The sequence below is a fragment of the Zingiber officinale genome, chromosome 2A (genome assembly GCF_018446385.1).
Source record: "Zingiber officinale cultivar Zhangliang chromosome 2A, Zo_v1.1, whole genome shotgun sequence".
NCBI lineage: Eukaryota > Viridiplantae > Streptophyta > Magnoliopsida > Zingiberales > Zingiberaceae > Zingiber > Zingiber officinale.
In genome coordinates, this window is record NC_055988.1 from 96,578,625 (window position 1) to 96,589,112 (window position 10,488).

Genomic DNA, 10,488 nt, shown 5'->3' on the forward strand with positions numbered 1-10,488 from the left:
GATTGTCGAAAATCTTGTGTAAGAAAACTTAGGAAAGGCTATTGGATCTGTTGGACTGCTTGGAGTGGGTAAATAGCTTGCAAATTGAATTAGAACTTCTCTTGCTATTTTATTAGCAAGGACAAATTGATTAATTAAAAATAATACATCTTACTATTTAATTAAGAATCTGAACTCTTTCATAATTAATTTTGGTAAAACCTAAAATTAAATTACGTACGTTAATGTCATTTTTCTCTTTTCACACTGAAAATAATTTTAAGGCTTATTTGTAATTTTCTCTAGTTCTCTTTAGTCTCATATCTTAGAATGACAATACTACGAACGGAAAAGTTTCTATGAATACCTTGGGTTGGCCGTGTTAGAAAACATACCTTTCTCGGCCTTTTGGTTATGATCAAGTGTAGTATCGGTTCTTATCAATTTAATATTTGATATAAAAAATTAAATTAAATTTTTATGAGGAAGAGTCTATTACAGCAGCTTATTGTTGGAGTTCTCGAGCATCGTCCTTGCGTTGCACTACTGCATGAGCCTAGTGTATCGTTACCAAGTCTAATTTATTGGCCTAGGGCAGTAATTTACTCGTATTCATATATTATATTACACATGCAGTACATTTGCATGATGACTAGTATAAAGGAAATAGGTACTCGAGAGATTTACTTAGTTTGTAATTGGGGAAGTTGCTAATCCAAAATAATAAAAAACACACTAGAGATCTCTTTCTTTGAGAAAGGTTTGAGGTAGAACAACTCCTTATAGTAGTTGAAAGCTCTAAATGAATTACAGAAGTTTAAGAACAGATGTGTCTTTACAACTAGTCTAGGACACTAGTTATAGTGTACCAATCGAAATGACTATTTTGCTGATGTGGCAATTCGAGGTGCCTCCATTAATCCAAGGCACCTCCAAAGCTGAATTTTATCTCCACCACAATGACCACTTTCTGATTTGGCAGTATCGAAGGCACATCGACTCATCAAAGGCGCCTCAATTGTGCTAATCTGGAATCCATTGCTTATCCGCTCCACAATGGTTCCTAGGCATCTAAGGTGTTTCAGTTCATCCAAGGCACCTCCAAAGTCTAGCTTTTGAGGCACTTCAAGACAACTAAGGTGCCTCTAGCATCAAGGCACCTCCAGTTAATAGAGGTGCCTAGGATGGTCAACCTTTGAGTTGACCGTCCACTTTTTTACACACTTGGGTGATGCTCCGGCCATCTGGAGTTGAGCTCACCCGAACTCAACTCCAACCTTCTACTTGAGTAGACTTCCTCCCGGTATCGAGTACCTCGGAAGCGCTGCATGCATTCTTTTCACTCCATGGTGTACTCTTCCATAGCTCTGCCTTCCTCGTATACACTGAGCCCGTCGACTCCCTTCTCATGTCATTCTTCATGCTTGCTGCATTGTTTGCTCAACTTCTTGGGTTCTTAAGTCCCTGTACACTTAGACATAAGACATCAAATACATATGGTCTAACTTAACTCGGTTGATCAACATTAAAACTAATCTGGAGTACTTACAATCTCTCCCTTTTTGACGTGTATCAACCCGAGTTAAGGTTAGGGAAAAAAATAATAAATAATTTATAAAAATAATCATAACATCAAATATTGCAATTAAGTACAAGCAATAAGTTTGTAAAAATAAGAAGAATAATATCTCCCCCTTAACTTAACCCCTATAATTTCTCTCTCTTTGATCACATAAAAAAAAATTTACTGATCACATTTCAAGTAATTTTCACACTACACATCCACATCTTGATCTATATTATTAATGACATTAGTATTGTAATTACTATTGGGGCTTATTACAAGTATATATAATAGTTATAACCTCTTTAGTCATATACTAATGAAGTTAATGAACAAGATTATTCATGAGGGTATTCTGTACTCACAAAGATTATTATCAACTAAAGTTTTACTTGTGTTTCATATACAACTCACAAGTAACCGAAGTGGGAGATTGTTGGTTATTATCTCTAATTGGTGGGCTTAATTGTAAGTTATGTATATGAGTATAAATCGAACTCATTAAAGTAATCTAACTTAAGACTATTGAGTTTCGGATTATTGGATGTGAGTTTAATGTGTAGAACATTTTAGCACGACTTGTTATCATCTATGGGCTGATAACAGATTATATTGTCAATATAAGGGAGAGGTCCCTAAGAATTTAGGGCATCATTTTTGAGACGTCTCTCTGTTCCCCATTAGATGAAGGAGATTTGGTGTCGTTGACCCTAATCCCCTTGGAAGATCATCCTTTTGATTCTGCTGCTCTTCTTCCTGAGGGATACTCATGACATTTCAAGATAAGAATATGACTCTGCAATTATTATTACTTATCGTTATTCATGCTTTTACATTATTATATCATGCTTTCGATGAAATTAGATCTTCATGTATAGGATGTTTTCTATGTACAAATTCCTTTTGTTCCTAGAATTCATATGGTTAGGAGAAATAAATTCCTTTCATTATACTCTTAATCAACTTGATGAATCTCTAAGGATAATCTAGCTTAAGCAACCTAATCCTTGTATTTGTTTAAACTTAGCTCAGTTTGTCAATCAAATTCATTTGTTCCAACCAACTAAGCTCACCTATTCGATTCAATTATATACTTGTCTCAAATGAGCTTATCAATATGCTTACTGATGTGGCGATATAGGGAGGTCCATCTGACATGGGGTCAATTGCTAAGGTGGAGGTCAAAGTCAAAGTGGTCAACGCCAAGGTATTAACGGGTCGAACGGAAGACGATTACAACGACCGGTAGGGACAGCCAGTGCCCGACCCGCAGGAGACATGTCCGAGCGGACCATCCATCTAGCTCGGGATAATACAGTAAGATAATAGACACTCAGTGTGAAGCAGTAAGACGTTAAAGGAGACCGGAAAGCTTGTCCGAACGGGGAGGAGCATGCTACTACACAATAACCGCAGGGAATAGCAACTAAGGCCGTCAGAGCGGAGGAGTCCCGGCCAAACGGTTACCCCGCTCGGCCAAGCAGCGGGACCTAACCATTGACGGAGCGGAGTCTCGGCCAAGCGGCTATCCCTTGGCTATTGACGGAGCGGAGTCTCGGCCGAGCGGCTACCCCGCTCGGCCAAACAGTGGGACCATTGTTGTATCTCTCGATACCTTTCTAGAAGATAGTGTCACTGACATAAGTTATAGTCGACAGGCGGATCGTACGGCGGAAACTTCTACTGTCTTGTCAGGGATATGCATGCCCTGTTAAGGTATGGTGTCAGAGGTACTTTCCTAGCATGTTCCTTTATAGGACATATTGAAGAATGTGTCCACGCCTCGAGGAGCGTTCATGTCACCTACCAGTGCTCTATATAAAGAGGGGTTCATCACTAGCGGAGGTATGCGGGATTCATTGTTTGCGCTAGAGTTACTGTTGCTCCACTTTATTCCATTATTCCGGTGACTGACTTGAACGTCGGAGGGTCAACACCGAGGACCTCTTTCCTAACTCAGCATTGACGTTACTTATTTTACAGAGCGGAGCGAGATCCACAGTCGGTCAACGAAACCGTCACATTTCCACCTTCCCACTTTCGGACAGGATCACTTACCTTATCCCCTTAACCAACTGGTTGAATCCCTAAGGATAATCTAACTTAATTAACCTAATCGTTGTATTTATTTAAACACACGTCAATCTATCCATTCAATTCATTTGTCTCCAGTACCACCAACTAAGTTCACCTCATTAATTCAATGAACCAACCACAATATAATTTACCTGTCAAACCGTTTAAAAACCTAAGATCTTGATAAATTTATTATATATTTTTAAATGATGCTCGCATTCACTTCATGGGATAAATATGAATTTGTTTATTTGTGTGACTTTAATTTTTCAAAAATCGAAGATTATAGGTCCAAGAATCGAAACCTAACTCTAATAAACATTTTGATATTTTTTTCCTCTGTTTTTTCTAATTGATCTTCTAACTTTGATTAAGCCTAAGGATAACAGTTTGTTTTCGTTAAAAAAATTTATTATTTCAATCAAATTGATTTAGTTTCAATTTTCAAAATTTAAATTGGGGTTAATAATCAAAATCTGGAGTTTAAAATCCATATTTCCTTAATTCGCTCTCCTCCCAAGTCCAACAAAATTCGAAAGTTTGGTTATTTTAATTTTCGATTCATTTAACCGATGTTTTACTAATTCCGTTTATTTGATTTTTTTTAACAAAAGTTTAATCGATTTAGTTAGGTCTAAAACAAATTGATTTATTCAGTTTTGATTTAAATGATTCCGTTAGTTATATTCTTGTCTCAAATGAGCTGATTAACCTGTTTACCTTATAGGCTTAATTAACTGGATGAATCTTAAGGATAATTTAACTTAATCAACCTAATCGTTGAATTTGTTTAAACTTAGCTCAGTCTGTCAACCCAATTCATTTGTCTCAACTAACTAAGCTCACCTCATTAATTCAATTAACCAACTGCAATATAATTTACCCAACAACCCCTTTATTTAATTGAATAGGCCGACTAGATTAATAAAAAACTAAGATATTAATAAATTTATAATATATTGTTTATTTGGGGAGGGGACATTTGAATGAATAAATTGACTTTAATTTTAGAAAGATAAATGTGATGTCACAAATAATTAGTGATAGGAGGCATTTGAATGCATAAATTGACAGTGATAAGAGTGATTGATTAAACAAAATCCAGTTGTGGCGCTGGAATTGTCGTGGGCCTATAACTAATTAAAATCCTTGATTTCATAATTCGTGATTTTACTTCTCTCTCAAATCCAGCAAAAATTAAAATTTTTATTATTTTAATTTTTGATCGATTTAATTGACATTTTATTAGTTCAATTTATTTAACTTTTATATGAAAATTTGATCGTATAGATAAAAAAATAATTTATTCGATTTCGATTTAAATAATTTGATCGATTCAATTATATACTTGTGGAACTCATCAATCTACCTTATCCCCTTAACTCTTAAAGAATAATCTTACTTAATCAACCTAATTGTTCTATGTGTTTAAACTTAGCTCAATCTGTCAACCAAGCCCACCTCATTAATTCAGTGAAACTACAACAATATAATTTAACAGACAGATCCGTTTAATTGAACTGCCCGCTCGATGATTAGTAAAAAACCTACGATCTCGATAAATTTATAGTATATTTTCTAAAATAATTAGGTGGGGGAGAGGAATATTTGAATGAATAAATTGGCTTCAATTTATCAAAACTAAATATGATATCAAAGATTAAATAATAATAATAGTGATTATTTAAACAACAATCAGAGTGGCGCAGCGGAAGCGTGGTGGGCCCATAACCCACAGGTCTGAGGATCGAAACCTCGCTCTGATAATCTTGATGTGTTTTTCCAATCGGCTTTGATTCAGTGTAAAGACGAGAAAAAAGGTCGGTTGATATTTTTTTCTCAATGTTTTTCCAATCAGCTTTGATTAAGTGTAAAAACGAGAAAAAGGTTGTTAAATCGAATTATTGTTTTCCTTAGAATATCGATTATTTTATTCAAATGGGTTTAATCTCGATTTTAAAATTCTAAATTTAATTTAATAACTAAAATCAAAGTTTAAAATCTATAAATTTATAATTCGTGACTCCCAACAAAAAATTGAAATTTCAATTATTTTAATTTTTTAACCGATTTAACCATTGGTATAAAAAAATTTGATTAGTTTGGTTTGGATCGTATCAGTTTGGTTATTGTCGCAAATGAGCTAACCAACGCTATTATTGTATTTGTTTATACTTAGCTCAAAATTAAATTACAATGATGAGTTCATTTTTAAGATGTTTCAGTCTGGTTTTTGGTTGTAGATACAATAAGTGCTCTTCTCAAAATTAAACGGAACATATCAAAATAATAGAATATTTTCATCTAAATATTATGCCAAATATCGATCTAACATTATTCTCTTTTCTAACACCACACTCCAAAGTATGCATTTCAATTACAAATGTATGGAATTGACCTATGAAAAGTGTTTACAAACAGAATTGACCATGATGCAGGATTGAAGCCATGAGTCACTATGCAGGGACAGCGAAGCTCATCTCTTGCCAATGGGGTGGATCCATAACCAGACACGGGTCCGATTTCTCAAAGTCGGCAACCTGAAAAAACTAGGTCTTGTGAGCTGCAGCATAAGAGCAACAATGGAGCAGGAGCAAAATCACAATCGAGAAATGAGTTTAACCTTTTGTTGACAGTTTGGGCAGTAATGGTACTTGTGCCATAAGCAGTCCATGGATGGGCAAAGGAAGCAAACTCCCAGCATGAATGGCATCATGCAACCAACAACAGCTGCCAGGCTTGGTTTTGATCTGTGCCCAATCGAAACAGTTTACACTCAAGTGACTTAATTAACAGCCTTATTAAACCACAGTCGACGGTACTCCACAGTTTCTCAAGCCATAATCAGAGGTTCATCTTTGATAGTCTGTGTTTATCTAGCTTGATTGTCGAGTTCAACATTAACAGCCTTGTGGTATCAGTGTATGAATATTACTCCTAAATTTATTTATTTATTTGAAACAAAAAGGATTGGAGTGGCCAAAGAACACTCGAAGATTTATTGAATGCACCCAAAGCATAAGAGTTTTTGGGCACAAAATCTTCTTCCTTGCAAATTATACAACCCAGAAGGATCTATGTAACACTCTTTGGTCTTAGTGAAACTACCCAAATACACATTTCAATCAAGGAGCTTGACCATCTAATGGTCGAAAGGCAAAATCAGGCTTACATTAAGCGGTTTCACTTCTGGCTCTTCAGCTAGGAAACTAGTTGCTAGAACATACCAATTGAATTAAACTTGACAGAAAGAAATCATCAAATGGGATTGATTTCCTCGATCAAACAAGACTTGAGAGGTTCTTGCATGCCTAAGTTCAAATCCTTATCAAGACAAAGTTTTAATGTACACTTCTCTTCTGAGCCCAAATATAATGACTTTTTATGGTTCTCCCACCTATCACAATGACAGATATGTCCTATGCGCAAAAATCTAGTTAATCTGTAAAATCACAAAATACCTAAAAAGTATCATTAATTTGAGAAATAACTACAGTGGATAATGTTGAAGCTTATAGATTGGTGACCGAGCACATAACTCTCTGTATTTGACCAGAACTTTCTATATTAAGATCAATTTTGTCAGTTCAATGCTTGGGAGTTATGTCACCACATGAGATGAAATATGCAATGCCCCAATGATGGAAATTTATCAGAGAAGCATGAGCTTAGTTAATAAACTTGAGTACAATAAGAATAATATTCTTGTCATCTCTCCCCTCCAACTTTCCAACGACAACAAAAAAAAACACTATAAACAGTTAGAAGTCACGACAATTTCTCAAAATTATCATTATGGTATTTATGGTATATGATAATGAAAGCATAAAATACTTCTTTGAACTATTCCACTTGCAACCTAGATTTTTGGTCTTGTTAATAAATGTCCTTAGCTTAGTTTCTCAGGAATTCCCTTTTTTTAGCTTCTACATCCCTTAAGCATAAACTGAATACCACAAATCCCAGTACATAACACCACACATTTACATATCTAGGAACAGGAAGGCATTCTAAAGTACTGCCTATAAATAATCTAAACACAACTGCAGGTTAGAGAATACCAAGGATGGACTGAACATTGAGAAATATGAACTAGTTTGTATAATTAAGCTTCCAAATGCCATATGCAATTTTATGGAGACAAACAAAAAAAAACAGTTTGAGAAGTAAATATTACCATAGATCTTAAAGATATACATCAGAATTCATGCATAGCAAACTCCTCGACTTTTCTGTTAGAAATGAGAATGGAAATCAAGATTGCAAAAGCCTATATCCAGAGGGTTATAGTCAACACTCGAAGAAGGTTTTAGCGAATGTCTAAGTCACAACAAAAGGAGTTAGCGTGAATAGGGAAAGTTGATTGTGATGGTAGTCCTCTCAAATACATCACGCTGCAGCTTCAACATCTGTTTTTCTATCCAATTTTATGACACAATTTTGGGTGAGTTACATGGATCTTATCCCTTAATTAAGCACTATTAAAGGTTGTATCACCAGTAAAATTCAAATCAATTAAATTATTGTATCATTACATTAACCATGGCTTTCTTTGATATCTCTACTCCATTTGTCTCAATTAGTCTAACCAAAGAATCTGAATCAGTACATATAAATTGGTTAAATCTTCAAACGCATACATCTGTATATTCCTGCTTAAGCCTAAGGCAAATCAAAGCAAAGATATTCCATTGAAAAGGGATTACAGGAAACCAAGATCACTTGATTTCACACTTATCATTTGCAACAAATTAAGCTAAAAGCTAGGATGAAGAATAAGATTGGAATCTAAAGTTATAAACCACAGGAACAATTTAGATCAAATCCAACCTCGTCTACACTTTTCACTCACTGTAATCTGGTCCATATTTACTCTCAAGAGGAGAAACAAAGTAACAAAACCACCAGAAAATCATTCGGATCGCCGGAACGGAACCGGAAGAATCAAGAGAGGAAAATATGATCTCAACGATAGAAGACGGATCGAAGTAATACGGACGCATCTTCTCAGGAAAGAGGGAAAGAATTGTACTAGTCGGAGGAGAATCCGAACCTGACGGTTGTGAGGCCAGAGGACCCGCAAAATACGCACTGGAAGGGGGCGGGGGTGTCTCGGTACATCGTCTGCTGAAGGGGGATCCCCTTCGGGTCGCCATACACCGCGTTGGGCGGGATCGCCCCCGCCTGGTAAGGGTTCTGGCCCCCGTAATACACCTGAGGCTGCGGCTGCGGCTGCGGCTGCGGCGCTTCCTGGCCATAAGCGTATCCATAGGGCACGCCCAGCGCAGGCTCCCCTTCCTTTCCTTTCGTCGCCATTCCCTCTCTTCTCTTCTTCCCCTTCCGTCGATCGGTCTCGTGCTACTTTTACAAATAACTTCCCCATGCTTAACAATTCACAGGTGGTGGGCCCTCTGAGTTTTCGCGTCAACAAATCACGTTGACTTGACTCTTTCATTTGAATTCTGGCGACCACTAGAAGCATCCATGACTTCGACAATTATCAACTCCAATAGCAACGCGGAGATTTGCACGCTGGATTTAGATTTTGGGGGTCGAACCAAATGAATAAATGGCGCCGTAATCTGATCAGAATAATAATAACGCCGAACGAGATCGCTCGAGAATCCCGTCCCATCTCTTTTATTGCATGCATCCAAAGTTCCAAACTGCACTGCAGCGTGGTTTCTTGGCCCGCACAAGATTCACGTAATGCACGAAATTAAACAGAAAATAAATAGATAATTAATTCCCTACGTGATCTCGAAATTGCATCCGAAAAACTGTCCTTTTTTACCCTGCGGACAAACAGATGAGGACAAGGCGGCCAACGCCGTTCTTGTCTCGATTCAATTCTTGTTTATTTCGATTCAGAAGCCTCGAGTTTTAATTTGGAGAAGGAAATCGCATATATCTTGGGAGTATTGTTGCAGTAGCAGCGGCATCTGCAGCTGCTACTTACTTCCTTCCATGGGCATTGTCTTCTCCTTCCCGAGCCATTCCCAAATGCTCATTCCATAGTTGCTCGATCGGCTTCGCCTGTTTCCTCTCGGGCGAGCGAGCTCCTTTTGTTTTTCTAGATCCCGATGACGGCTCCAAACATTGAGATGATCGCTGCTCTGCTTCGGAGCTGCACGGTGGGGAGGGAACGAGGGATTCCTTCGCCGGCGGCGGGTGTTGTCGCCGTCGAGCTGAACTCAGAGACGGCGCTGCCTTTCCACTGGGAGCAGTGTCTCGACATGCAGGTATACGTCCCCACCTCTTTAAATTCTTCCTCTCCTTTTCGCCAATCATTGGTTATCAATGCACACCGATCTGTCTTTTCCGACGTCAAGATCCTTCCTTTTTGTGATTTTGCAATCTTCTGAGCTCCCTTCGCCTCCTCTGATGGCAGACAGGGGAGGTCTACTACTTCAACCGGGAGACCGGAACCAGGACGAGCAAGGATCCCCGAATCGCCGCCACCCACACCTACTCGTCCAGCAACCTCTCGGACGAAGAAGACGTCTCCTCTTCCTCTGACACCTTCTCCGGCGTCGGCAGCGGCAGCAGCCGAGACGACACTAACGAGGACAACGTCGACAGCACCGCCAACTCTTGCCTCACCTCCATCTCCTCCGCCTCTTCCCCCGCGACCGCCGCCGAGACGCTAGTCTCCGCTGGCTGCCAGTCTTGCTTCATGTACTTCATGGTCCCTAAGAGCGACGACGCCTGCCCCAAGTGCGGCGATCGCCTCTTCAAGCTCGGCCACCACGGCAACGCCTGAACCTCTTCAAACTCACCTCTCGCCCTTGTAGCTTGGATCAATCCAACTTTCAATTTAACTCATTTCTGCAACATTTTTCCTCTGCTTTGAATTCTTTTACAAGTTG

General features: G+C 38.2%; 2 protein-coding genes and 1 pseudogene across 2 annotated transcripts; 2 read left to right on the forward strand and 1 right to left on the reverse strand.

Moving 5' to 3' along the window:
* Positions 1 to 370: 370 nt before the first annotated feature.
* LOC122044487 lies at positions 371 to 549 on the forward strand (annotated as a pseudogene).
* A 5,337-nt stretch (positions 550 to 5,886) lies between these two features.
* Positions 5,887 to 8,997, reverse strand: LOC122041641 (GSH-induced LITAF domain protein-like). Its single transcript, XM_042601393.1, has 3 exons — positions 8,673 to 8,997; positions 6,243 to 6,369; positions 5,887 to 6,159 (listed from the first exon to the last, which is right to left on the reverse strand). Exons 1-3 carry the CDS (start codon positions 8,933 to 8,935, stop codon positions 6,076 to 6,078), a joined length of 474 nt encoding a protein of 157 aa, XP_042457327.1. The 5' UTR covers positions 8,936 to 8,997; the 3' UTR covers positions 5,887 to 6,075.
* A 705-nt stretch (positions 8,998 to 9,702) lies between these two features.
* On the forward strand, positions 9,703 to 10,382 carry LOC122043825. The gene is made up of 2 exons (XM_042604399.1): positions 9,703 to 9,861; positions 10,011 to 10,382. Exons 1-2 carry the CDS (start codon positions 9,703 to 9,705, stop codon positions 10,380 to 10,382), a joined length of 531 nt encoding a protein of 176 aa, XP_042460333.1.
* The last annotated feature ends 106 nt before the right edge of the window (positions 10,383 to 10,488 follow it).

Excerpts from the sequence above, each read along its gene's own strand:
- LOC122043825 (XM_042604399.1), top strand. The coding sequence starts at position 9,703 with ATGACGGCTCCAAACATTGAGATGATCGCTGCTCTGCTTCGGAGCTGC. Across the intron at positions 9,862-10,010 it reads AGCAGTGTCTCGACATGCAG|ACAGGGGAGGTCTACTACTT; the intron begins GTATACGTCCCC and ends CTCTGATGGCAG.
- LOC122041641 (XM_042601393.1), bottom strand. The coding sequence starts at position 8,935 with ATGGCGACGAAAGGAAAGGAAGGGGAGCCTGCGCTGGGCGTGCCCTAT. Across the intron at positions 6,370-8,672 it reads TCTGGCCTCACAACCGTCAG|ATCAAAACCAAGCCTGGCAG; the intron begins GTTCGGATTCTC and ends GATTGGGCACAG. Across the intron at positions 6,160-6,242 it reads GCCCAAACTGTCAACAAAAG|GTTGCCGACTTTGAGAAATC; the intron begins GTTAAACTCATT and ends TAGTTTTTTCAG.